This window comes from Haliaeetus leucocephalus, unplaced genomic scaffold (genome assembly GCF_000737465.1).
Source record: "Haliaeetus leucocephalus isolate CR32 unplaced genomic scaffold, Haliaeetus_leucocephalus-4.0 Scaffold0, whole genome shotgun sequence".
Lineage (NCBI taxonomy): Eukaryota > Metazoa > Chordata > Aves > Accipitriformes > Accipitridae > Haliaeetus > Haliaeetus leucocephalus.
Window position 1 is genome coordinate 19,417,178 of NW_010972436.1, and position 27,700 is coordinate 19,444,877.

Here is a 27,700-nt window from a genome sequence, read left to right on the forward strand (position 1 = left end):
GGGGGCGGGACAGGGGAGGGGGGTGTTAAGTATGTAAGTAATTTAATTCTGTAGCTGTTGTGAATTTGGATAAACCTGTAACTTTATTCCGAGCTGTTTGTCTTTAGAAAGCTCAAACCAGTCATAATTGTCAATGTACTCTTGTGGCATGGGATTTTAAAATGCTTTTGTTGTCCTCTTCTTTTCTCTTAATGTTATGGTTTGAGAATATCAGCTAACATTTCATTAGCATGGGAGATAAAGCTGGATATGACACTATAATCTGTCCAGTCTAAAAAAAAAAAATATTTAGGAAATGGGGTGGAAATTTCTATAAAAATGGGTTTGAAGTATCTATGTGAGTCTTGAAAACTTATTTCTGGTTCTTCATAGTGTGCATTTTTGTGAATGTTTACATTTTGGGAGAGGTTTTTAAAATATTTTTCAGGAATGGGACAGAAATAATGATATTACTTGATTTTCAGAAAGGCTTACAGTATGTTTTTGATTTAGGTGCTAACAAGCATTAGAGCTGATAAGGACCAAGCCAATGATGGGCTTTCTTCTGCATTGCTTATTCTCTACTTGGACTCGGCAAGAAACCTGCCCGTAAGTTATATTCTAATGGATACCCTTTTCTCGTGGGCATCTCTTGTGTATTTCCAGCATGTCTTGCTTGGTAGTATGGCACACTGCTTTACTAACACACATTATGCCATGTTTTCTATACTTTGTCTCGTTTCAAAACGTGTAATGTAAGGTCCACATTTCTAGTATTCTAGTATTATAGATATATATTTAATAAAACATTACTCTTTAATCGGTGTGATTTTTCTTTAAAGAATGCTCCTTTCCTGGACTTGAAAGGCTGCATGTTTTTATTAGACAGTGTTTTCCATAAATAGTATGGGATTAGCATGAGGAATTTTAAGGAACTAACCAGGAAAAGGCCTACTTCCTTGAGTTCAGGTAAACTTACTTGCTTTGGCTTAGGGTATCTGTGGTAGATTTGAAGGTACCGAAGTCCTCATTATGAAACTAATAGTGTGTAGTTGATGTTACAGTGGCAGAATACTTGTGTGAGACTTCTGTCAGGTTGTCATTTGGAGTATTGTTTATTTGCTTGTGCAAAACATAAACCTCAAAAAACTAATGGTTCTGTCATTATATGGATTATACTATGGGACTGTGAAATAGCATGTTTATGACAATCACAGACTGTTTTGTAGTTTATTTCAGGATAGTAAAGTACTGTTCCTTATTGTAAATGATAGAAGTAATAAAGTAAACCCTACCATAAATAGATATGTGAAGCATAACACTGAGTTTTGCTGTTTTTCAGCATTGCTGTTAGATGAGAAATTCTGGAAGTGGTGGCTGAAGTACTAATCAGAGAACAAAGTTTTCAAGCCTCAGATTTTTTTGTATGCATTTTGCAAATTTGTCCACTCATCTTAAATTTAAGTTAAAATGCTGCATCAAACAGAGTGGTAAGAAATAAAACCTTAGTAGCCTAAACAGTTTACATCACTGACTAGTGATTTCATGTCTGTTCCAGGGTGCATAGAGGAGTGTTTGGAAGTAGTATTTATAGGTTATTTTAAAAGCTAAAAAGTTGTAGCTCATTTGAAAGAGAGTCCTTTGTTATCTTTTTTACTTCACTGTATTGAATTCAGGGGAACTCTGGATTTTACTCAAATTGTTACAAGTTTAATATAGTTGTTAAAATACACTAAAGCCTTTTACTTAATAGTTTAAAGTTCTCCCATCCAGAATTTATAATTTTTTTTCCATAAAACTGCTTTTCTATATTAGATTAGCTTCTCCAGCAAATACTCAGAGGCTTTGTCCTAAGTTTAGGTTTTTTCCTTCTTATTTTAAACATTCTGTAACATTGTCTCCCTCCTTCAGAAAGGTTAGGCTGCAAGTCTTAAGTTCTACCTACTTTTGAGGACAGTATTTTAATTTCAGTATCTTATTCAGTACTTCCAGTCAGTAGATCTCTAAACTCTAGGGCTCAGAAAGGGGAAGTTCCTTGCACAAAGCTGACCAATTACGAAATCTGGGAACAGGATCTCGTATTTCTTATTGCTGTGTCTGATGTTCTGTCTACAGTACAAGATTGCCTGGGAGGGTTGGGAATAAGGGTGGTCACAGTGTGGGACCTGTTTAACCCTCTTTTTTTTTGTTTCTTGCTCTACCAGCCCAGAAAAGCAGTTGCTACAAATAACTCAGTATTTAACTTTAATTCATTTTCTTTCCAGAAATGTGTTATAAAGAATATGTTAGAAAGTAACATTGAACAGTTGCAAATTCCGTTTACAAGTTTACAACAATAAAATAATACAATACTGTGTTGAATTTAAGTTGTCCAAAACCACATACAGAAAGGCTTCACAGTTAGGTGGGGCGAAAAATATCATGGGAAGACTTCTTCATGTAGGAGAGCTGAAAAGATTCCTATAGATTCTATAAAGACAATGCTTAGATAATGTCATGGAGCTGCTAGCCAAACTGCAGTAAATTATAGTGAATACAGATTTTTTTTAATGTCCATTTGATTCTAATATGGAACAACATTTACAAGACTAAACATGAAAGTCTGCTGGCTTCTCATGTTGTGTTCATATTCACTGGTAGGGGTCGTGTAGTGTAATAGCAAAATTAATTGCTCTTTTGGATTGCTTGTATTTATGGGGAACAAAAAGTTCAGAGAGAATGAAGTAATTTTAATACTTCTCAATAGTTTTGAAGACTTTTGTCCAAAACGTTAGTGTTACAGCTGAAATATTTTCTGGACGAATTAAGTACTTTTTATTACCTTCAGAATGGATTTCTTAAGTTAATGCTTATCACTGGTACATTTTAGATCTTGTCATCAGCCTTGGTTTTTTTGAGTTATAGTGGCTAATCCCCACCACAGGTATTTCTTTTGCACAGATGCATCATAGTTGTGGGTTTCTGAGACACTGGGATGATTTATCTGAAACATGTTTCAAGTGAAACAGAAACAGTCTGGAAGGCTGGTCTCTAAATTTACTTAGTTGGATCTGCCATATAAATCTGAACTACCAAGAGTAAACTTGGAAAGTGGGTTAATATCTTTGAATAATTAATAAAATATAAAAATAAAAAAAAGTTTCACCTTGCTGCACTACAGAAAGTCATTTAACAGATGAAAGTATTTGTAATGACAAATATTTACTTACTTTTTGTTATCTGCTGTTTTCTCTGGAATCTTTTGACTGTTTTCCTTAACTTTTTTGTGTAGTAAAGCTGCTTATGCATTCATTCTGCCACAATCCCATCACTCTGCTTTCTCCTTCCATTTCCATCTTCCTAAGAGTATCTACGAGGGAAACTTTGGGTGTGGATACTTAAAAGAGAGGAGAGCATCGGGACTAGTCTTTTGTGAAAACACTACCTCACTCTATAGAGCACTATTTGTGAGTTCTCTGGTATTATTTGTATTGTACCTTTTATCTGCCAGAGTGTGGATTAGTGCTACTAAAGCCACTCACTCTAGTGGAATGAGAGCATGCAATTTGTTTTGCTGCATGGTTTCAACAAGTGTGCATTGTTTTTGTGCTATTTTTATTGCATTTTAAAGGCTATTTAAATTTCATTGATCAGCATATCATTGGGTAAGTAATTAACTTTTTATGATAAAAACCCAAAGTAAGTTTGTTGTAAAAGCTCTTACATTTAACTTAAATTGCTGATTCATTGAGAAATAAAATGCATACTATACTAGCACACTGTGTGCTGGTGAATTGTTGGCTTTTATTGCAAAGAAATTAAACTAAGAAGTATTACAACCAGCATCCCTGTAGTTTCTTTAAAAGGTGATGTACTCAATGTTTCTAAGAACTTGCAACCTCTCCACATTGGTTCAAGTACTGCTTTAAAAATGGTTGTGGTTCTTTGTGCTCCCCAAACTATAAATTCCCTTGTAAATTCTATTTCACTCCATGATGCTCCTTGTTTTGCAAATTCCCAAGCTCCTTTTCTTTTTTTCAAATTTGTCTGTAGTCAGGAAAATCTAGCCTAGGGAGAACCACCAATTAATATTTTTTGCTTGAATTTAATGTTACAATATTATTACAAATTAATGATCCTCTGAATATCTTACGCTTAAATCTGCAAGCACAACCTTGGTATTTTCAAAAAAAATGAGAATCTGTTCAGCATAAGAACTCTTTTGCCAAGGAGAGGTGGGTATGCCATTGTAGATTGTGCAGATAAATTTGTTGCTGGCTGGCTACTTTTGGCTCATATCCTAAACCTTGATTTAAAAACACCTTCCCCTCTGCTCCTTCCAAACCCCAACAAAACCCTTTTCTGTGGTCCTTTCAGTTAGTTCCTCTGTAGAAGTTAATTTTAAAGTATCAAAAAAGTTATGTCCATTACCGAGTGAGTAAGAAATGCAGTTCATAAGCTGTGGTTCAGTTATCTTGGTTTTAAAACTGATAAGTAGTTTCAGTTTCTTTTAGTTACAAAAATACTAGACACATCCTAAAAATAATAATAATTTTAAAAAAAAATCAAAAAGCTTGATAAAGAGTGTAGCCCTGATGTTTTCATTGATCTTAGGGTCTTTGCATTAGGACATGTCGTCTACATGTAACAGCATCTATTTAGACATTGGAGAAATCTTTCCAAATCCCCGAAGTGAGTTGAGTCAGAGTGGAACACAACCATTTTAAGATAGCTAGGTTTGGATTTCCTTCACCAGCACTGTTAACTGCCTTGTTCTGCAGTTGCATGAGTGCTAGTCTTGCAGCAAGCCAGAGGATGAGATTTATGGGTGGAGGCCAGGAGAGAGGAGAGGACTGTAGTAGCCCAGAGATAACAACAGCTTCAGCAGTCATAAAACTGCATCTTGTTTTCAGGGCATCTTTAAACACAAGGTATTATGCAAACATTCGCACCTGCAGGTTCAGATATCTAATTGACATGTAACATGAGTTACTTGGCCAGAGGGGGGTGGGGGGCTAAAAAAGGGGGCTCACTTTATATAGGGAGAGGAAAATCTAATGCCCAGAGTGCTCTCTGTTCCTTTCTAGACAGTTTTCTTGACTGCTGGAACCTAGCTTCATGACACGTATTTCAGACATTTACCTATTTAAATCTGATTTACCTGAAGTTGAGTGTGAACAGTGTTCTTAGTATGATTTCCACAAGTGAGTAACACTAGTTTTATGGTATGTTATTATTAGTTCATAACAATTTTTCTTTTAATTTGTTGTTTTTATTACATATAAATTATTCATATTTTGAATCAGCTCTTACAGATCAGTGACTGTCTTCTGGTAATCACTTGAGGATGCACTCACAGATTTAGAAACTTCTAAAGCCTCGTTTTAACCCCAAGGAAGGTTTAGTGAGTCAACAGAAGTAACGAGCTGTACTCCAAAGCATATTGAATTAGGATCTGGCTTAGTAATAAAACAGCTTGTTAGTTGTGGTATAATTTATGGGTTTGTTATTGGGATTTACTGCAAATATCACTGGCTGTTACAGAATGCTAGCCTGAAATCTGATGTATTCTACTGGCTCAGTTATCAGTATAGTTCTTGGATACCTGTCCCCTTTTCCTATAACTGCAGAGACACTTAGAACCATAGCAAGACAATTTTGTCACCCAAGGCAAGACCTTTTCTTGGCTTTTTATATTGAATACTCCCTTTTCTTCTCCTAGTCTTCTCCCGCCCAGCCTTTCAGCCACCATCCTCATGGACCTGCAGCTCCTTCCCTTGAAACTTGAAGTCTGCCTTAAACATACTTGCCCCAGCTGATGTCCCTCTTGGCCTATCCTTGCTATGATTCCAGAGGAATTGAGACATGTTCAATATCCAGGAATCATTGGTTGCCTGCCTTTATAATTGATCACATAGGTTTGTTTTTGACTTTTAAAATTCTTTGAAATAATAATATAGGGGGAAAAAAAATGTGTACTGAATATGCAGGTGCAAATGTGAAGGAAAGATGGCCAGTAAGTTGAGGGGCAGGTTAGGATTCAAAATTATCTTGATGAATTCCAGATACAATCTGAAAAAATAAGGTACATTCCATAGAGGACGTTCATGGCACCCATATAAATATGGGATGGAAATAGTTGTCTGATGGATAGCACTACAGAAATAGATCTGTAGTCGTGCTGTATCATATTGTTACGAAAGACAAAACCCATACTGTATACAGAAAAGAAGAATGTAGCCTGTAAGATGTATGGACTAATCCTTCTGTTCTACTTAGCCATTACTAAGGTCCTGATTTTGGCCACAGCAATTTAAGATCTGGAGGACAGCAGTGATGATGATGGGAAAGCCAGTAAACGTGACTACCAGAGGAAGAGAGTTTAGCCTTAGGAAGTAAAGATAGGGATGGAAATGCTAGAAGGTTGCTGCAAACAAAGTGTCTTTTTCATGTTTGTCACAAAACAAGAAACAGTGCTTAAAGTCCAGAAAGGAACATACCTGTTGGGCATTAAAAAAATTTCTAATGAAAAGGATAGTTAAACATTAGGATTGATATGCCTAAGGATATTGTGCAGTATCCATCTTTGAAGGTCTTTAAGTGCAATAGTAAGTCCCTAATGTATTAGATAAATAGCTGTGGAAGATTTCTTAATTTTATTTTAAGAAAAATAATTATTAAAAAAAATCCCACAAAACCAACCGAACCTTATTTCTGGTTTTCTCCAGTTTCATCGTATTGTATGTTCATTCTGAAATAGAAATTTTAAAGCTGAATGCCAGGAATCTTATCATTTATATTGGCCAGCATCAGGATATGACATTCCAGAAGAAAATGTAAAAAAGTATTTCTGCATAAAGGTTAAATCTCTCTTCAAATTTGAGTCACTTTTGGATTTGAATTTCAGGAAGGCATTTGTTTTGGCAGAGCATTAATAATGTTGGTTCCTGTTCATAAACCAGCATGTTTAAAAAGGCCATGATGCAATTTTTTTGTTGCTACACACTACAGCTTTTAAAGCAGAATTCTCCCTTGAAACAAAAATTTGTGCTTAAAGAAAAAACCAGCCATAAGTACACTAATTTAAAGTCTCTTTTATTTCAAAATCATATTTCCTGAAATTATTTCTTAGGAGTTGAATGCAAGTTTTCTGTAACACTGTTCTACTTCACATGTCACTTGAAGAATAGTATATTATTCTAAAATAAAATTTAAAGATTTGCTTAATTAGTGGAAAGGAGTCAGAGGTTTTGTCCTCCTAAATCAGTTCAAATTCGTATGAAAGTATTTGAATGTCTTCATTCAACTGAGTAAAGTAGTAGACCTTCATTCTAGTTAGCGTGCAGTGTTTGTATCGTTTATCTGCTGAAGAGGCTTAAACGACTTCCATTTTTATAATGATCTAAGTCTTATCAATACTTTTAGCATTGTAATTTCTCCCATAAAAGGACTCTTTCACATAATTACTTGACTTATCGTCAGAGAAGCTTCTATGTTGTGAAAATGTACTTAAGCAAGTTTAAAAAAGTTCATTCAGAAGGCAGTCCATAGGACATCAGGCATTCAATAAAACCTATTTTTGAAGTTTCTTTATTATGGTAAAAAAAACTGGTGAGGGAAATATAAGTGGACTGAAAGTGAGTATACTAGTTTTAGAGCAGAATGCAAACATTAAGAGAGGACAAGAGGAAAAAAAAAAGGTTTTGTCAGACGTTTTGGTTCCTTCATTGTTTTGTTTGAAAGATTTTTGGGTTTTTTCTAGGTTGTTTTTTTTTCCCCCGCTTTGTCCTATGTTGTCATGTCATAATTAATTAACCTAGTGGAATTGCTTCATTGCATGACTTATTAACCCTTCCTATGTTCATTCTCTCCTGACTTAAAAGCATAATCCATTAGAATTTAATCCTGATGGCTTGAAGAAGGCTGCTGTTCAGAAAGCCCTAAAGGTAAAACTAATGTAGTTGTCCATATAAGGTCACAAAATTAATTGGAAATGCACAAACGCACTTCACTTCCAACAGTGGGTGGATTTCTGTTGCCAGATATATATTTAGTGCAATTCCATTTTACTTAAATTTGGGTTCAAGAATCAATCAAGCCATTGGTAAAATACTATGGTCTGTGGTACTTGGAATTTTAGATCAGCTCAGTGGAGTATAGACTGCTTTAGAAGACTGGGGAAAAAAAAAAATAGTCCTGAGAACTAATTTGAAATAGTAACTAAAGTCCAAACCTGACATGAAAGCTAAGACATCTGTTACATACCGAGTGATACTTTATTGGTCAACTCTGAATAACTAACCAATAAAATCAATCTCTGACGTTTTGAAATAATCTTGTTTCTGCTAGATGTTTTTAGAAATCTTTACATCTTTTATATAAATGCTAAATAAATTTAGCCCAGCTTTTTGATACGGAAGATGTGGAGTTGAGAGGCAAACTTGGAAGGCATAAGCCAAGTTCTCAGCTGGTTGAACCTGGACAAGAGGCAGTCTCTAATAGACTGTCAACAGCAAATCTGTCAGTAGCAGGTGTTAGAGGTGTGTTATATGTGTGTGTACATATTGCTACCTATTTAGCATGAATTAAAATTACTTACATTTACATATCAGCATAAGCAACAGGGTCTTTCTGTCACCTTCTGTAGTTTCATCATTTTATGAAGAAAAGAGAGTTTCAGGCACCTTTTCATGGACAAAGCAAAACCAAAACATGTCGCCTACCATTTTTAAACACCATCAGTTGGAGTATAATCTGACTTTCTTTCTGTTCCTTAAACCTTTGTATTCTGTTGTCTTTGGTGAGAGCTAAATATTTTTTATTAGAAATCATGAAAAAAAGAAATGCTGCATTCATCCAAGAAAGGAGTGCTTACTTAACAGCTTTTTTCTAAAGGAAACTATGGTTATAAGCAGTGTGTCACATTAAAGTCAAGTAATATTAGTGGAAATATGATGTCCAAAATGTAAGTTCAGATCCAAAAATATGTAAAATATGCACATTCATAATTTAAAACTATAAAATATTTGAATCACTTGGTTGTAATTGTGACCTTACATGCATTAAGTAGATTTTAACTAATTTTCTGTTTACATACCTGATCTGTACAATTTCCTACATGGTAGAATTCAAAGTCTATTATTAACCATGTATACTATATTTTCTAGGCCTTTTAAACTGCATTAACAGCTGCTTGAGATGATTAACTTTCATGTCTAACTTCTTTCTGACTTAAAAATTTGTTAGGTTAATTTAAAGTTTGTGAAAGAAACATGTAGTTGGGAATGTTCCTTTGTGTATATAATTTGTTTCTAAACTGATGTTTATTTTTGCAGTTTGATGTAGTGCTATACAGCTGGTGAGCAAGGCTCAGATATGGCAGATGGTTGATCTCTAATAAAGAGTATTTGGTAAACTGTAGAAATATACATCAGGTACATTATAGTGCATCTTCTTTTTCCCCAGACTGAAAAGTGGGGAATATCAATGTTGTGGTATTACATCCAATTTAGTAATAGTACTGCAATGTGAATAAAGTAAGTTTCCTGAGTTTGTGCTTTCTCCATATCTCCCATCTGCATGCAATATTCATTTTGCAGTTTTAACTATGCTTCATGAGCTTTGGGGGTTGTAATGCTCATTAAAGGATAAGAATTTGCACCTTACCAATTTCATTCAAAGAAAATGGAAAGGAGTCTAAAACTCCGGCTTATTTGTAGCATTTTGCTTCAGCATATTTAGGGTAGTTGGATGCCTTCGTGTTAGTGTGTTCACCAGTTACTAGGCAGTCTGCCATTCAACCCTGTTGAATAAAATACTGAGAATAAGAGATAAGTATATAGTAGAATGCATATGTGATTTGTACTTTTAAGATGCAAACATTTAAGTTTCAGAGGAGAGAGGTTTTGCGTTGTTCTGAAGGCGAAGTTTTTGCTTTTTCTTTACCAGTCAGGAAAGAAAATCAACAGCAATCCCAACCCACTTGTTCTGCTGTCAGTTGGACACAAGGCACAGGAAAGTAAGGTAAGTTCCTACTTTTTATACTTGGCTCTGTCTACAAAAATTTGGTGGCTCTGTGGCTTGGCATTGGCTGTCAAGCCATTGGGTATATATACTGCACTGAAAGTTACCACCAGAACTGAAATTGCCAACAAGAAGCCAAGGATTGAACACGTGCTTACTCAGTTTAAACTGTCTGTGAGACCAGATTTTTAACTATTTGTGGGTGTCCTTCCACAGTAGGTTCTGATCTGCAACTGGGATTCCTACAGTAGTGATTATATAAAAAACAGTGTTGGCAGGCAGCAGGCTCTGAAATACTGATCAAGATTTGAAAATTTACAGAATTGCAGAGTTAGAGAAATGTCCAGGTCAAAAAGGACAGTGAAGATCATCTGCTTGAACCTTCTGCTTAGAGTAGGGCCTTAGATTAGCCAACGTGTTGTAGCTCTCAGGAGCTCGTAGTTTAGCCAGGCTACTTTCTTGTTATGTCTGCTGCTTTTTCTGCTTTGAGGTATGGACCACTTTTGTGCTTTGAGGGCTGTCCTCTAGCACTCGTGAGCTCCTTTGCCCTCCACGATAGACACTCCTGGAATCCCTTCTAACAGTTTGGAATACCTTCTAACAGTTCCTAGAGCAAGTTGAAATCTGCTTTTATTCTGCTATTTGTTTTCCTCATGCCCCCTAAACTCTGTGATCTTAAGGTCTCTGTAGCCAAGGCTGCTGTTGACAGTTACATCTGCAAAACAGTATTCCTCATTTGTAAGGGGTAGACTCAGAAGAACACTACTCGTAGTCAATACATTCAATGATTGAGAACAACCGTAATACAACAGTATGTGTTTTCATAGCACAAACCCTTAAACTGGTTGTGCACCACTGTGCTGCTTTCCCAGAAAACATTAGAATAGTTGAAGCTCTCAGTGAGAACCTGGTTCTGCAGATCTGAGACAGATTTGAATTGTCTGAAGAAGGTGTCATCCATCTCTTTTTCCTAATTGGGTGGTCTGTAACAGATGTCTGTCATGAGATCGATCTTGATGGTGATCCCTCCGATTCTGACCCAAGGTATTCAACATACTTGTCACCCATAACTAACCTCTGTGTATTCAAATGGCTCTTTAAAATAAAATACCAACAGTGAAGTGATACCTAGATAGGTAGATATATGCAGTGTCAGTGTGGGGCTTGGGGGGTGGTGTGGTGTGGTTGTGTTTTTTGTTGTTGTTTTTCTTTTTTAAGTAAAAGTGTCAGTGAGCCAAAAGGAGAGGACATCTAATTTGGCTTCTTCATACCCTGTCAAAAATTGTCACAAAGCATAAACTGGATCTTGTATACAATCTTAATTTTGATACCTATTAGAGAATGCAGGTATAGAAATTCAAGTCCTTTGTTCCTGGAGATAGCTTTTTTTATAAGTGCTTTTTTTCTCTCTCTGCATACACTCTCCCCATTAATGAGTTGCTGAAAGTAGTGAGATTTGGCATTGAAATCTCCCACATGGCTACTTGGGAGATTAGAAGGAAAAATATTAGTTTGTAGGAGTTTCACTGAGTTAGCCCCTATAGAGAAGTATGAGAAGAGAGAGAATGTGCCAGTCTGAAGACCTTGCATTTGTTCATAGACTGGTGTGAAAGTGTTTTACTTTACATACAGCAACTTCAATGCAAAAAGTATTCTACTACATGTGCTGTGTATAATTTTATATGTGATATTATATATGCCTTGAGTAGATCCCACTTGGCCTTTGTTTAAAAATGTGACGTTTCAGACATAAATTTTTGCAAAGCCAAAATGAAAAATGTAGTCAACTCTTGACACCAGCTTCATTAGACAAAAATGTTTTATAATTCATACGCTTTGTGTTGTCTAACTTTAGATTCGATACAAGACCAATGAACCAGTATGGGAGGAAAACTTTACTTTCTTTGTACACAATCCCAAAAGACAAGATCTTGAAGTTGAGGTATGTTGTCTCACTCTCTTTAGATACCTTTCTTTTCTAAGACATTGCAGTAGTAACATTCAGACATTACAGGCTGTTATGAAATGAGACTGAATATATTATAAACACCATTAAAACTATAGTTAAAGTGTTTTTTAAGACCAACCCCTGAAATGTTTAATTGCATTTACTACTAAAAGGAAGAAAGACTATAACCAAACTCTCACCAGAAGAACATGATGGTTGTCTTACTTAAAAAAAGTGAAAAAAGTAAATTTTTATACCTGTTTCGAACCTTAACAGTCTTAACTGCTAGCAGAAATTGCTGACTTGTTTCCTTTCTTATCCCAAGTCTTTGCTTTATCCAAATACCGTATCCCTTTACACTGCTGACATGTCATTTCCATAGTTCAAAGAGACTGAAGTGTAAATGAGGACTGTCCTAGTTACTATTCCTCGAACTGTTGTGGGAAGTAATTTTCACACAGACCATTTGGAAACCATGTAGTTATTTTGATCAAGGGTCAAGTAGATGTAGATGAGCTGGTTAGTCTTCTGTCTTGCTTTTGCTGTAGAAGATTGGGATGAAGAAACTAGGCACTGAGTATATTTCGCGTTTCCTTCTTCAATGTAAAGTTATCTTATGATCAGGGAAATTTGCTTTAAGAACAAACTACATTTGATATTTGGATTATTTCTTTTTTTTTAATAAAACTGTCATTTCCTTTTCTTTCTCTGAATTCTTACAAAGCAGATGCTACAAAATGACTTAGCTTCTGTGTTCCTTCAGGTGAGGGATGAACAGCACCAGTGTTCTTTGGGGAACTTCAAACTGCCTCTAAGCCAGTTGCTAGAGAGTGAAGATTTAACTATGCATCAGCGGTTCCACCTGAGCAACTCCGGTCCAAACAGCACTATAAACATGAAGATTGCACTCAGGGTACTCTAAAATTTTTCCCATTGTAAATACCTGAAAGCATATTTAAGACTTGTGAGTTCTGATCTTTCAGCTTTATGGAGAATATAGTACATTTCCTTGGGTGTCACAATGCCAAGTGTCCTTAGTTGTGGTAGTGCTATTAAGTACTATCACACAAAGATAACCTCTAATTGAAATACATTTGATTTCAAAACCAGAAAATTCTCTGAATGAAACGGTTATCAGCTGCATTAATTAAGACTGAGGTTCCTCATGGTTTTAGGTTCAGAAATCTTGTTTGGAATCTGAATTCCTTCAAGTCTTTTATGACTCAGTAGGCTACAGATCAGTGAAATCACCTTTGTCTTACAGAAATGGAACTGAGGTCATGATGGTTTAAAAAGAATAAAGTTTATAGGGAAAGGAAGTACCTTCATAGTATTAGAAAAAATTCAGACCAACTTTCAAGCACATTGGAGTTTTGAAGACAAAACTTGGATGCCTGAAGGTTGGTTTTGTCTTTTTCCCCAGCTAAATTATTTGGTTTAATAAGGTAGTATATCTCTTTGCAAACACTGTCAAACTGCTGTTAATTTCTGTTATTTGTTCTTTTCTAAAGCACTTTCTTGCTTACTTGTCATTAATAAAGGAAGGTAACCTATAACAGAGAAAGTAAGGACAATGAGTGAGAAGAACTTGTGATGTAGGATTAAATTTCAAAAGATTAGAAGAAAAAAATTATAGAATACCTTTCCAGGTGGTTAGAGCTGCAAAGTAAATAGCACTTGCACCAGAAGTGTGTAGAGTATGGGAAGGGAATAATGAGGACAATAGTTCTAAATGAATGGAGAATTTCACATTGTTTTATAGTTACTACAGTTGCCACAAAGAAGATGGAGCTCTGTTTTGCTGTGCAATAGGTTTCCTATGGTAGAGTGAATAAGTATAAGTGTGAATATTTTTGGTCCTGCTTTCATGTCTGAACTTAACAACTTGTCACCAACCAGTACTCTTGTAGAAAAAAAAAAAAATTGTTCCTGGTTTTTTATACTGGAAAATAGTAATATTATATGTATTTTTACTGTATCTAGGTCCTTTCTCTTGAAAAGCAAGCAAGATCTCCAGATCATCAACATTCAGCCCAAGTAAAAAGGCCATCTCTTTCCAAAGATGCAAGAAAATCATCTTTTAAGCCTCAGGTTCCTGTCTCACCACCACCTGATTCAAACAAACCTGTTCCAGCTTCCCCAGTGACTGATAGTGATAAAAAGACTGATACAGCTGAAAAAAGTCAGCCTTCTAATGCCAGCCCTCAGTGGCCAACAGATCTCAGCCGAAGTTCTTCCAGTCTTCATGCCTCTAACTTCTCTTATTCTCCCAGCCACCTCTCGGTCAAAGAACCCACTCCTAGCATAGCCTCAGACATATCTCTGCCTATTGCCACGCAGGAGCTACGGCAAAGACTGCGACAGCTTGAAAAGTATGGTGTTAATCACTTGTTTTTGAAATACATCTAAGTTGATTTATAGAAAATGTCGTCAGTGCAGCCAAAGAAACAGTGCTTAGATTGCATCTCAGTAATATTTTTTCCTGTTGCAGTTTGAGTCTGGCACCTGAAAATCAGTCATTATGATTTTCTGCTTTCTCCTGGTACCTCAGTTAGACAGATTCTGCAATTAGAAGTTACCTTACCATTGCAATGATCTGCAAGATAAAGTCCACCTTGTTCTCATAGCTACACTGTGTAGTGCTAAAAAGAGTGGGATGGCAATAGGGAAGGATACTTTTTGATACAACATTAATCACTTTCATGGCAATAGTTGCCTGTTCCACCACTGAATCCTATTAGCATTAATATTAAGCTAATTAAGTGGAATATAGTTGGTCTTTTTAAATTACTCAGAGGGATAGTTGACTAGAAAGAATGTTAAATGAATAGTCAGTTACTATTCAATTAATGAGGATTGCTGCAGCCATGCTTTCTTAAATTCTCTAATATTTTTTTTACTTGCCTCAATGGGCAGCTATACTTACCAGTAAAGATAGCTGAGCAGCCATTGTCCTCTGAATAGGAGAATGGAGACCATTAATTCCCTATTCATGTAGCTTCTCTGTGAATCTATGTAGAAAGATTCATCTTTTTCTCTATCAGAGTTCATAGGATCAATAAAGTAATACAGGTTGGAAGGAACCTCTGGATATCAGTCAGCCCTCTGCTCAAAGCACATCCCACTTCAAGTTAGATCAAGTTTCTTTGGCCTTGTCCAAACAAGTTTTGAATGTCCCCAAGGATGGAGATTCTTTAAACTTTCTCAGCAACTCTGGTGCTTAACCACTCCACTGTGACAACGTTTTTTTCCGTACTTCCAATTGGAATTTGCCTTGCTGCAACTTGACTGAGGCCTCTTGTTTCTTTTACTGTGCACAGCCACGAGGAGTCTGACTCAGTCTTCTCTATAATGTCTGTTTTAAGTAGTAAAAGGCTGCAATTGAATCCAATCTTGGCTGTCTCTTCAATTTGTACAAACTCATTTCCTTCACCATCTGCTTATGTGCTCTAGTCCCCCATTTATCTTTATGGTCCTTTGCTGTCTTGTCTTCAGTTTGTCAGTCTCTCTTCTGGCCTCAAACTGGGTTAGACTTTGTTAATTATGATAAATGTTGAAATACTACTTTTTATTTAATACACAAATTTCATACTTCCTTATTTGATGATAGTGGTAAAGCTAAGGAGGTCCTTTATTGCATGCCCCATGTTTTTAGGTACTCTGATTTTTTATTAACTTTATTTTACTAAGAAAATTCTGAACCAAAACGCTTCATTCTAGTTTTTAAAGTGAATGACTTGTGAATTTTAATGGAGCAATCACTTTGTAGTAGCTATTCACAAAAGAGGTATGCTTCTCCCTTGAAGTTAAGATATCCTTCAGGTGGTTGAGAAATGCCAAGCACGCCATATACTGTCCTGTGTGAAATGGAAAATACAGTCAGTTCACAGAAACTAAAATAAGTATTTCATAGAGATGAGGGAACTCTGCGAATGTTTGCCAGTCTTTAAAACAGAAATTCTTAAACGTGGTTGTTGTGGTTTAACCCCAGCCAGCAACTAAGCACCACGCAGCCGCTCACTCACTTCCTGCCCCCCTGCAGTGGGATGGGGGAGAAAATCAGGGAAAAAAAGTAAAACTCGTGGGTTGAGATAAGAACGATTTAATAGAATACAAAAAGAAGAAACTAATGAAGATAATGATAACACTAATAAAATGACAACAGTAATAATAAAAGGATTGGAATGTACAAATGATGCGCAGGCCAATTGCTCACCCCCTGCCAATCGATCGATGCCCAGTTAGTCCCCGAGCGGTGATCCCCCCGCCCCCACTCCCCCCAGTTCCCATACTAGATGTGATGTCCCATGGTATGGAATACCCCTTTGGCCAGTTTGGGTCGGCTGTCCTGGCTGTGTCCCCTCCCAACTTCTTCTGCCCCTCCAGCCTTCTTGCTGGCTGGGCATGAGAAGCTGAAAAATCCTTGACTTCAGACTAAACGTTACTTAGCAACAACTGAAAACATCAGTGTTATCAACATTCTTCTCATACCTAGCTCAAAAACATAGCACTGTATCAGCTACTAGGAAGACAATTAACTCTATCCTGGCTGAAACCAGGACAGTGGTGGTTGCTTTTTATGTAAGCATGACCTGTATTTATAAGTGTAAATTAATTCTAAACTTTTTTTCAGTGTGGCATGAGCTACAGGAAAGTGAAATGGCTGTGTTTATACTGTGATTTGAGCTTTTAAGATAATAAGTGGTTTTAAGTATCACTATTTTAATCCCAAGAATATAATTCTACATTAGAGAATTCAGAAAAGAATGAGCTGGTTTTCTAATTTGTTCCTGGCCATAGGTTAGAGTGGCCTATCACTGAGGTTTTCATTGCAGTTTGCACCATTATTCTTTCCAATTTCCTAGATACTGCTTTAATGTTTATTTTAGGGTAAGCAAGTTCTTTACTGATAATGGTTTTCAAAGTGCTGAAGAGCAGCTGACCTCTAAAGTGACAAGAATATTTAGCTTATTTTGGACAGTAGAGCTGTTGGACAAGGAACTGAAGGACAAGGAACTGATGGAAGACATGCTCACATGCTAACGTGTGCTCTGTTCTTTCACATTGGTCTAGTGAAAAGTTAAATGCATAATACATGATTTCTGAGAAAACTGCTCAGCATGTATTTCAGTTAGGTCTTACTTTAAATATGCATTTTAAAAACTAAGCATAATGTTCTACTTTTTCCTGCAGTGGAACGACTCTGGGGCAGTCTCCATTAGGACAGATTCAGCTAACAATTCGTCATAGTTCACAAAGAAACAAACTGATTGTGGTAGTGCATTCCTGCAGGTGAGCATAAAATACCAAATTTCATTTCTGTGCGTATTTCTTTGTAAACTTGTCATATCTTGACTTATCCTCTTAAATTTGTTGTCTGGATGATCTTTTTTATTTTTAAAATAACATACCGATTGTAATTATGTGTAAATACAAAAACATACAGAGCTATACTCAGAATCAGTAAAAACTTTGTTGAAGATTTTGCTGTGATTTTGTATTTGTCTCTTGTGCCTCTGTCAGATTTTAAATGAAAATGGCATGTAGATTTTTGTCAGCAGTGTCTGAAAGCTATCTCTGAGAGACTGAATTTTTCATGGAATGACAAAACCGCATGACTGTTGGAAGCCATATCTAAACTTTGAATTGGAATTTAAGAAATACTGTATTCCCACCTCTGCTGTCTGCTCACCATTTATCTGATCTTGTACAAGTCACTGCTTGGCATTTTTGTTAGTTTTTCTTTTCCACTGCTGTTATTGATGTGCTGTATCCTGTGCTTCATACTTTGTGCAGGATATCCCACAACTGATTCATGTACTAAATTAAGTGATAGCAGTGTAGACACTTATATTCAGCAATGTCTGATTTATTTTCTAAGTGTTTTTCCTTGTTTTTTCACTGGTCACAGGAATCTAATAGCGTTTTCAGAAGAAGGATCCGATCCATATGTGCGAATGTATTTATTGCCTGACAAGAGACGATCGGGAAGAAGAAAAACACATGTATCAAAGAAGACATTAAACCCAGTGTTTGATCAAATGTATGTTCTACACTATGTGTAGTGGTTTTATATCATGTAATTACAAAGCTGTCAAATCAAGGTTTCTCAGCTGACCTGAATGGATGAGCCACTGAAGCTCCTAGTTGTCACCACCAGACTTGATCATACCTTTCTCTTCTGCTATAATAGCTCTTCCCATCTTTCTATTCCCTGTTATCACTATAGCCCTTCTTACTCTGGTACCAGCCACTTTTCTGCCTTCTCCTGTGTCAGTTACATCCCCTTTGTGCTGGTAGCTAAGAAGCAGCATGCACTCCTCTGGCAGGTGGTCAGAACACGAGTGCCTTTTAGCTGGCCAGTGCTGTTGGTATCTCTTCTTGCCAGGAAGCATGTTGATTCTGACTGGCCGATTGCCTGGCTGATTGATGCTGCCTCTGTGTGGGACTGGACAGCCAGTGTCTATGCATGATCAAATTGTTTAGTCAGTCAATTTGGTGCACTTCTCAGCAGCCAGGGAGTCAGGAAATTTCCTTGTAGGTTTATCCTGGGCCACAGGTTGGAAGTGTGCAAGCTTGTGCAATGTTATATTGTACCAAAATGCTTATCTTTGCACTCAGCTTTTTGATGGTAGTTTCCCTCACACATGTACTCCTTACTCCCCCACCCATCACTTTTCAATAAAGATGACCTTTCTCTACAGACTGAAAGTTAATTTGGGGAAAACAGCGCTTCATTCTGTCCAAGGGAAATCTGTAAATCATTAGTTAGAGGCCCTGGTATGTTTCCCTGGTCATGCAGCTCTCTCCTCTTTATTCCAGGTAATAGATTAGTTTTACTGTGCCTTTCCAAGTAAAATGTATTGCAAAGCAATAAAGCTGTTTAAGAACTGTAGTGACAAATAGATGTAGATTGTGGTACAAACTTGCCCTCACCTTCTGTAAGTTTCAGATCTAGCAAACAAAATGTGTTCTTCCTTAAAAGTTGGTAGGTTTCCTTGGTGTGCCAGGAAAGAAAAGGAGCTCTGCTTATCAAGTATGGAGGATCAGTAAGACTGACCAGTCTTTCCCTTTGGGGAATAGTGATACTGGGCTGTCAGTACAGTATGATTCCTCATTCTCTTCTCTGGAGAGTCAGTGGTTGACCTTTTCCTTCTTTGGTTTGGTTTGGGTTTTTGTTTTGTTTTACCAGTGGCTTTTAGAGACCAAAGGTAACAGAAGTCTCAAACATTTGATGTTGATATTGATCATAGTATTGAAGAAGAATTTTAGGGAAAACATTAGGAATTTTTTCTTTGTTTATCTCAGACCTTATTTTTTGTTTGGGGAGGCGGATGGTTTGGTTATGACTTGAATTGTTCAGCTGTAGGAAATCAATTTGCACTTCAGGTACAAAATTCTCACTAAAGCATCACTTTGCCTTTCAGATTTGATTTCAGTGTTTCCCTGCCGGAAGTACAGAGAAGAACACTAGACGTGGCAGTGAAGAACAGCGGTGGTTTCTTGTCCAAAGATAAAGGGCTGCTTGGAAAAGTAAGTTGACGAGAGGCAAATTCTGTTAATACAGCATGTTGTTATACAAGACGAAAGTCTTCTTGTGATGTGAGCTTGTTAGTGTTGATTGAAGCACCTGATTGAGGTACAAAGCTTTTAAAAATTATAGATGGCTTAGATGTCAAGCTTCAGTAAGGGGTGGAACAAACTGCAGAACAGACATCAAATGATGTGTCAGTAATCTCTTCTAGAGAATGGTAAGTTCTGAGGCTCACAGTAACAAAAGAAACCTGCATGTCAGACTTATTAATTATAGAGTCAGAGAAAGAAAACAACCAGTAGAAAACAGATGATATCTCAGAAAATGTTCAGACAAAACTGGAAAGACAAGCAAGAGTACTTCGAGAAACACAAAGAACAAATGTACGTTTAGTAATTAAAATTCCAGATTGTAAAATGTGTGAGAAAGAACTGCTACTGGAGATGTTCCTAATGCCAAAACCAGCTATTGTGTTTACAACTTCACTGTTCTATAGGCACTCATTAAATCACACTATTTCTTACATATGTGATTTGGAGCACGCAAAAAGGAATAGTGAATTACTACACCCTTGCATATTGCCATATTTGAGCTCTGTAAAGAGGATGAGAGATATCAGAATCGTGGTCAGTTCATGGTGAATGGTGTTCTTAATTTTCCCGTTTATCAGGAGGGGTGTTAGTGTAAACACATCGGCTGATTGCCATTGCCAAGATATGCCATATTCAGAATTCAAGCCTGTGAGGTGCTCTGGGACCATATCACTAAATGGTATAGATTTTTTAGGTCAAAACCAGCAACTTGAAACTTTACTACAAGTTGAGCAGATAGCTATGATGACAAGGATGTAAAATATATTGTTTATTAATGGCATTACTTATACTGTAGTTTACGGGATTGTCAGATTTGATCTTTAAAAGACATAGAATGAAAGGCACATATAATGCATTGATTGCTAATTTAACTTTCCACAGTTATTAATACCTCTGGCGTCGGAAGAACTTGCTAAAGGCTGGACCCAGTGGTAAGCATAATATTTCCTTCATTAATAATAATACTACATACTAATAACTAGTGTGTTAATAACAGTTTTAATAATGCATGCTAAATGTAAAAAAAAAAAAAAAAATCCTTTGTTTTTTTCATCTTCAGGTATGATTTAACAGAAGATGGTACAAGGCCGCATGGTGCAAGTTAGGCCCATGGATACTGGGAATTCCCCAAGCATAATTTTGCCAACCTTTATATATTTTTAAAGCGTTGTTCTCACAGATGTACCAATATTATTTTTATAGCTTTACTGATTAAGTTCTTAGACACATACCCAATAATTTTATAACACTTGGTCATTTTATGTAGACATAGCCTTTCTCATTGTTAAACTTTGTATTTTAATTTGCTAAACAATTTTAAGTGTTACTGTAATGTGCAATAGTACAGTAAGGTAACCTTTTGTGTTTAAATTGACCTTTATGATGGCTGTACCTATTAGAAAGTGAAAAGATTATGTTCTGCTGTTTTCCTGCCTTGTTTTATATCTCACGAAGGTATACTGTACCATGTAAATATATACTATTTTTTTATAATTCTTTCATGCTGGTTTGAATTCAGAAGAAAATTAGATAAAGGTTATAGATATTTTCCTCTAAATGCATGTTAATTTCTTCAGATGAATCTCTCTTGTCTTTGCAGCACAATGGTCTTACTCATTTTGTGATATTCTTCAAAAACAAACTGCAGAAAAACATTTTTACTTTATTGTTCCTGGCCCAGTGTGGCTAGCTTAAAATGTACAAAACATTAACATTTTAATATTTATATAAAAATGTATTATTGGAAAATCAGCTATAGAATATTATAAATAAAAATGAGAGTTCTATAAATACTGTATAAATAGAGGATGAGGTCCATGAATCACACAGTTTCTAAATCTGAGTTTTCATTTAATGGAGTAAACATAACAAACAGTACAGTTTTATTATACAGGTTCACTTGGATTTTGTTATTTATTCCTGTAATCTATAGTACTAGACGTGTGACCTTTTGAAGGTATGAGGACATGGATTTTTCTGTATTATAAACAAAATCTCTAACTATTTAGAACTGTCCTTACTGCCATGTTCCACTGATTTATAAGGTATACAAATCCGCTTGCAATGTAAGTTCATATAGTAGGCATACGTACAAGACATATGTTATTTTTATTATACAATACTGTGCTAAATAGTATATTGTGCTATACCTTCTGTAATACTAAAACGGAACACCAATAGGTAAGAAAGTGTGAAATTGAGTTGAAACTGACTTGTCTTTACAGTTTCTTCATTGCTACTTAGTGTGTTTGGTGCATGAAAAAAATGCACTTCAGTGGTCCACACAGGTTTCTTGAGAAATAATGGCATTCTACTGAAGCATTGCCATAGTCTGCTGCAAGACTACAGCAGTGATACAATTAGCACAAACTGATAAAAGTAGACAGTTGAGAGTTGAAGGGAGAGTATCAGCCTGAATAGCTGAGCTCATAACTCTGATATTATGAATTATGAGGAATTTTTTTTGTATTCAGAACTGATTTTTCTTTTTCTGGTAAGTTTTCTCAGACTGTTATAAAAATGTGCATTAAGAATCCAAGAGAACAGTTCAGCTCCTTCAGAGCCAACGCCCTCATTCTTGGATAAGTATGCAATTAGACAGACAAAGTATATTACTTAGCTAAGATTCTAGAATGATCTCTCAGCCAAGAAAGAATTTTAAAGCAGAATATAAACTCCTGAAATTAGCTTTATTGTAAGATTACTGACAGAACCTTAATTCTGGATGTAGAATATGCCTACACTACTAGATGTACCAAAGTGCCTACCATAGATGTAGCTTTTTGTCTTTTTCAAGTTTAAGAATTGACTCATTTCAGTTTGTCTAAATTCAGTTTAACATGAACTTTTGTCACGGATGTGTGTGACACACATGCATACACCTCTATACAGTGATGGCCTTCTTATTGCCGCATTTTATACAAGACAATTTTAGCAAACAAGCTTACACTGTAAATATTGCTGCTGTTACTTTCTGATGGACTGGGCAATAGAGAGAGGTTCTTTGTAAGAAAACATTTCCATTTGAAGGCTTCACTCTATATTGGAATGTATGAGTATCTCTCTATATATACACTCATCTATTCATATAAAATGTAATATATTATGAAGTATGTATTTTCTTTGCTAGGTCTCCATTAAAATGTTAAGAATGGAAAGACAGAGAATTATTGTTAATGCAATGAAAATGCAGAAAGTGAAATCTGATCTAAATAAAGGAGGTCTAAGAGCAGTAGTTCAGCATGATTGTCTTTTGACTTGGTTCAGCCTGAGGTGGAAAGACTTTAGCTGTACATCTTGGCCAGTGACTCCCCAGAGTTTGCTCCATAGCCAACAAATGGGCTGTTAAACTGATTTGGTGCTTCAGGTCTTAAGTGAAGTCTGGGGACAGATGTTAGAAGACTCTGCACTTAAACAAAAAAAAGTGCACATCTGTCTTCTAAAGTCTCGAGGGGGAAAATAATGCTGTGTTTGGGTAAATGTGAGATGATAGCACAAAGTGAGTAACTGAATGAAGCATATAGGACAGCTTTCCAAAATGGCTCACAACGTAAAATTAGGGATAGGCTCTTAAAAGAGCCCAGTTCCCATTTAGGAATCTAAAATGAAGAGATTGACTTGTCATTGTAATTAAGCAGCAGTAATTCCCATTGACTGTAATCAGTCCTGGATGTCAACATTTAGAAATGTTCTCCTGAGTGAATTTGGATCAGAATATGACTGCCTAGATGAGATTGATTCTTTTGATAGTGGAAACAAATCTCTGTATCATAATTACCAAATTCTGATTGTTCCTTTTATGTGGAAGGAGGAAGGACAAACATTATTTTTCCTCTGGGCAAAAATTGCACCTCATTATCAAGTCAATGTATTCAGTATCAACTGATAGCTTTTCATGTAGTTCTTGTTTATCCTGTGCCTTAAAATATGAACATATGAAGATGTTTAAGAAATGGCTAAAAATAAGCTTTGTTACCTGTATGTACCAACACATGTTCTCTCTACTATTGAAACTGTTTTTAGAATTATTCTGCTTCACTGACAAGAAAACCAGCTTTCTTAATTATAGCAGTGGTATAACCCGAACTCAAATCAGCATGCATATCGCTTGGATTTGGATTAAAAGAGTTCTAATTTTCTGTCTTGAATCCTTTATCAGAGCTGCAGCAAATGATGAGAGTTGAAATGAGAACAAAGGGTAATCAATTTTGTACAGATTGCCTTTTTTGCTCATGTAATTCTACATTATGATGCATGTATTTATTCAATAAATGGTTCATATGGAAGTCAGCGTGTTGCTTCCCTCTACACACACACACTCCCTTTTCCTCCCTTTTGCATATCCCTGACCTAATTGGTAATATGATGAGGTGAATTTTTAAAATAGTCATATATGCTGACTACACTAACCTAGATAGCCGTGCTGTAAGATGTGTAGGCAGACTCTTGGGTTTCACATGAGAGAAAGTGGAGCGAGAAGTACGGGATACTTAGCTGGGGAATTCCATGCTTGTTGGTCTGGAACAGATTCACACGTAAGAATTAGTAGGTCCTTTGTTCAACTTAAGTGTCTAAAAATTTTTCTCTTAAAATGATGAGTTGAACAAATTGTCATGATTCTAGTACTTAGTAATCAGTTGTTATTACTTATGTTTTCAAAACGACCTAGAACTGTGTATAATTGCCTTAGATTTAGAAACAGCAGTTTTCTACATATGGGATTCTTTCCTGTCCTTCCACCTGCTTGGTAAGGTAGATATTGATACAGAATGCAGCTACATACTGCATAAATAAGAGAGGCATTGGATCCTCTATTACAGAAAAACAGCCATAGAAATGATGCTATTTGCATTAAACATTAGCTTATAATTAATTATAATACCATAATTATGATACCTCTTCCCTTAAACAACTACAACTTGTCTGAATTCCTAGTAGTCAGTTTTCATCAGCCATAAATAAAAGCTGCAGAAGTTCATCACCTAGTCACTACTGCATTTAGAAGGGACCCCACTGGATAATCTTTATCAATACTAACTACAAAATCATGTTAAGTTTTGGGTTTCTTTTTCCTAGGGGAGATATCTTCCTTTTTTAGCAGAATAAAGGGCTTCTGCTAATGAATGGGAAGGCAGCTAAAGCCAAGTAAAAGCATGCCCATCGTTCATAACTCCCTCATGGCAAGGTGTTTCTGGATGGCACGCTTCCTGGCAGTGCCAGTACTGATCAGGTGTCTGCATTTTCCAGACTTGGATCAAAATCAAACCGTCCATTCAGTCCCGCAAGATGGGCAGTAACTGGATCAGTGCCTGCAAAAGAACACTGCCTACGTATCCACAAGACCTTGTTAAGAGAGCAGAAATAATTGTGCAAGACACTCTTGCAGATGGATTTGTTATTACTTCGATGGGCTCAGCCAAGCCTAGATTTTTTCTTCACGTTTGCCGTGCTGTTTAAACTGGTTTGGACCATCACTCAGTTCATCCTGTCTCCATCTAAAAGCAGTGTTTGCCAATACAGTTACCGATGTGGTTATTTTAGGTATTTTCTCAGCTAAGAGCTGAATACAAAATTGGTTTCCTATGAGGCTTCTGTTTTAATCAGTTTATTTATATTCTCCCCCCAAAACCTTTGAATGTTGGATGGTACCTTTGATATTTGGTAGAAAGAACCAAAACTTCAGACAGTCCCAGACCTATCTGTGGCTGTAGCTGGTTGCTGAAGGAGTCAGGCTATTTAATCACAAATGGTGTTTTTATACATCTTAACAAAGTGTCTCACTTTATTATTGTATGTTCTCCTACTGATTTGTAAGGCGGTCAGGCTCTGAGCAATATTCTCAGCGACCTTCTGAAATACATTATTTGAAAAATGCAAAGCAGCTAAAGTAAAAAATCCACTTGTGTTCCTTTCAGAGTTATGCAGTGAATTTATCTGCCGGATTAGATGGCAGCTCTGGGAGGAAAGTTCTCTAATCTGTATTCATGTGATAGAGGTGATGCAGGGAATATTGCTGGCCAGTCACCTCCAGTGGAATCCAGTTTGAGCAGACTACCGCATGTCTGTTTCCTCAGGTGCTACCAAAGTGATGCCAACCTGTCTTCCCCTTTCTTTGTGTCCTCAGTAGCTGTGAACTTTATTGCAAAGGAATTAAGGGCTAATAGTGATCATTCTTCCCTTTTAAGATCCGTATAGAAACAGGTTCGGGGATAGACAAAGCTAGGCAAGATTCCAACCTTTCACACCCAGGCCGTGGTAGGGATGGTTCTTGGCTTGGGGACAGCGGGGTCCATTCCTGCCAGGACTTGCCAGGATATTATCCTGCCAGGATAATCCAACTGCACTCGGAGCTGGGCATGTAGCACCTCAGCCTCAGTGCAAGAATGACGTACAGAAGAAAGCTGTGACGTCCCAGCACCCCGGCTGTCCTGTGATTTCATTCATCAGGTGCGTGGTAAGAATCTGTTGTGTAACTGATGATCAATTTTATTTATTTATTAGCTAAGCAAAGTAGTTCCTTTCAGCAGAAGGTTGAACTGGCTGACCTGCTGAAGTCCTTTCCAACCTGAATTATGACTCTCAAGTATATTTTTTTAAATGTTAAAGATCAGTAAATGTACTGGAGCTCCTGAGGACTCTTGGGTCTGCGCAGTAGGTCTTCCTGGGCATTTTGCTGTCTGACCCCAAGCTCTCCAAGATTGGCAGGCAGCAAGTCCAGCTGGGCAAAAAAAGGAGGCATGTAGCAGGAAATTGCAAGCTTTAAGTCAGGATGCAAAAATTGTGTAGTAATTAAAAATACATTGATCTATGCATAGAACTTGAGTTGCAATGTAGATAATGCTAGCAAAGTGGTAACTGTCTGTAGGTACTGAGTGAAGGTCATTAATTGTACTGGATAACTGGGATAAGATTCCCAAGACAAAAAATGGTGCACGCATTTAATGGTGGTTGTTTCCAGCGTGGAATTTCAAATAAGGTTTTTTATTCCAGTTGGATTCACAAGCTAATGTGTTATTCTACAAACTCTCAGAGACTGTCAAATGGAGCTTACCAAGCATTTCACAAAGATTAATAATTTAATAAAGAATATCCTGCAAGACAGTTGTATGCAGACTTCAACATGGGAGAAATATTTCAACTGATAGGCTGAAATCCCTAATATTTTGCATGTTTTTTCGGTGCTTTCTGGAAGTTTAGTTGAAGTTACTGTGTTGCAATGTTTTCAACCTAGAATTTATAGGAACCTTTACCTGGTTTTTCATGAATCATGAAATGTTCTCTGAGCTAAAGTAAACATACATGATAACCACTGAAAGGGTGCTCTGTTGTAACTTTCAGCTCGAAGCCCAGCTGGATAAATTTGACGAACTGTGACAACAGCATCCAAACGAAGAATTTGGATTGTCTCTAGGCTTGTCATTCATACAAGTGATGGAAATGAAATGAAAGGTAACGAAAATGGAAAATTAATGGAAATGGCTGTTTGTGACTTGTAGAATGGTATTCGTAGTAATGCTGGTTCTTTGTGGTTTATTTGGTAAATCATTAATCTGCATGGAAAATAAGTTGGAATTGAAGGTTTAAAATACTAAGATGAGCTTTCTAAATCTTAGAGTTTTAGGCAACTTTTTCTAGGTCATTTTTTAATATACTTTTTCAAGTTCAGATTATTGGAAATGCAAAAAATACTTAATTTAAAAAAAATTTATAAAGCATTTTAGTTTTGCCTATCTTTTCTTTTACAATGAGACTTCAAAGTTTTTGGATTTATACTCATTATTGCACAATTTTTGTTTTCTGAAGACACCATTATGTTCCACTAGATGGTAGTGCAGACTCTATTCTGAAAAGTCTTTTTTGCTGCCTGTGCGCTTCGGTTCTTGTACAATAACGAAGTGGTCTGGATTCTAGGCATCTTTGGGGGTGGAGCCTGAAGTCATCCTAGCTTAAAAGCAGTGAAAACAGGCATGGTCCCCACTGCACTCTGCTCTCCCCCTTTGCTCTGAGACCCAGGTGATACTAAAAGAATTAAGTTTCATAAGGGGGGTTGTTAATATCTGGATTCAACTTGCCAAAATGTTTTTGTAAAAGCATTTAGTCGTGAGGCACTGGGAAATAAAACAACTGGTCCATGATTTCAGGAAA

General features: G+C 36.5%; 1 protein-coding gene across 4 annotated transcripts in view; it reads left to right on the forward strand.

Annotated features, from left to right (window-relative positions):
• Positions 1-23,841, forward strand: part of ESYT2 (extended synaptotagmin-like protein 2) — a 90,866-nt gene extending 67,025 nt beyond the window's left edge. Inside the window, exons 13-22 of one of the 4 annotated variants that reach the window (XM_010585725.1) lie at positions 493-588; positions 9,907-9,981; positions 11,837-11,923; positions 12,657-12,842; positions 13,913-14,301; positions 17,123-17,221; positions 17,841-17,972; positions 19,357-19,462; positions 20,438-20,487; positions 20,616-23,841. In XM_010585725.1, coding sequence (XP_010584027.1) covers positions 493-588; positions 9,907-9,981; positions 11,837-11,923; positions 12,657-12,842; positions 13,913-14,301; positions 17,123-17,221; positions 17,841-17,972; positions 19,357-19,462; positions 20,438-20,487; positions 20,616-20,661 — 1,266 coding nt within the window. In that variant the 3' untranslated portion in view covers positions 20,662-23,841. The remainder of the gene's footprint in view (positions 1-492; positions 589-9,906; positions 9,982-11,836; positions 11,924-12,656; positions 12,843-13,912; positions 14,302-17,122; positions 17,222-17,840; positions 17,973-19,356; positions 19,463-20,437; positions 20,488-20,615) is intronic. The other 3 variants (XM_010585732.1, XM_010585740.1, XM_010585749.1) reach the window with 3 other exon arrangements.
• Positions 23,842-27,700: the final 3,859 nt, after the last annotated feature.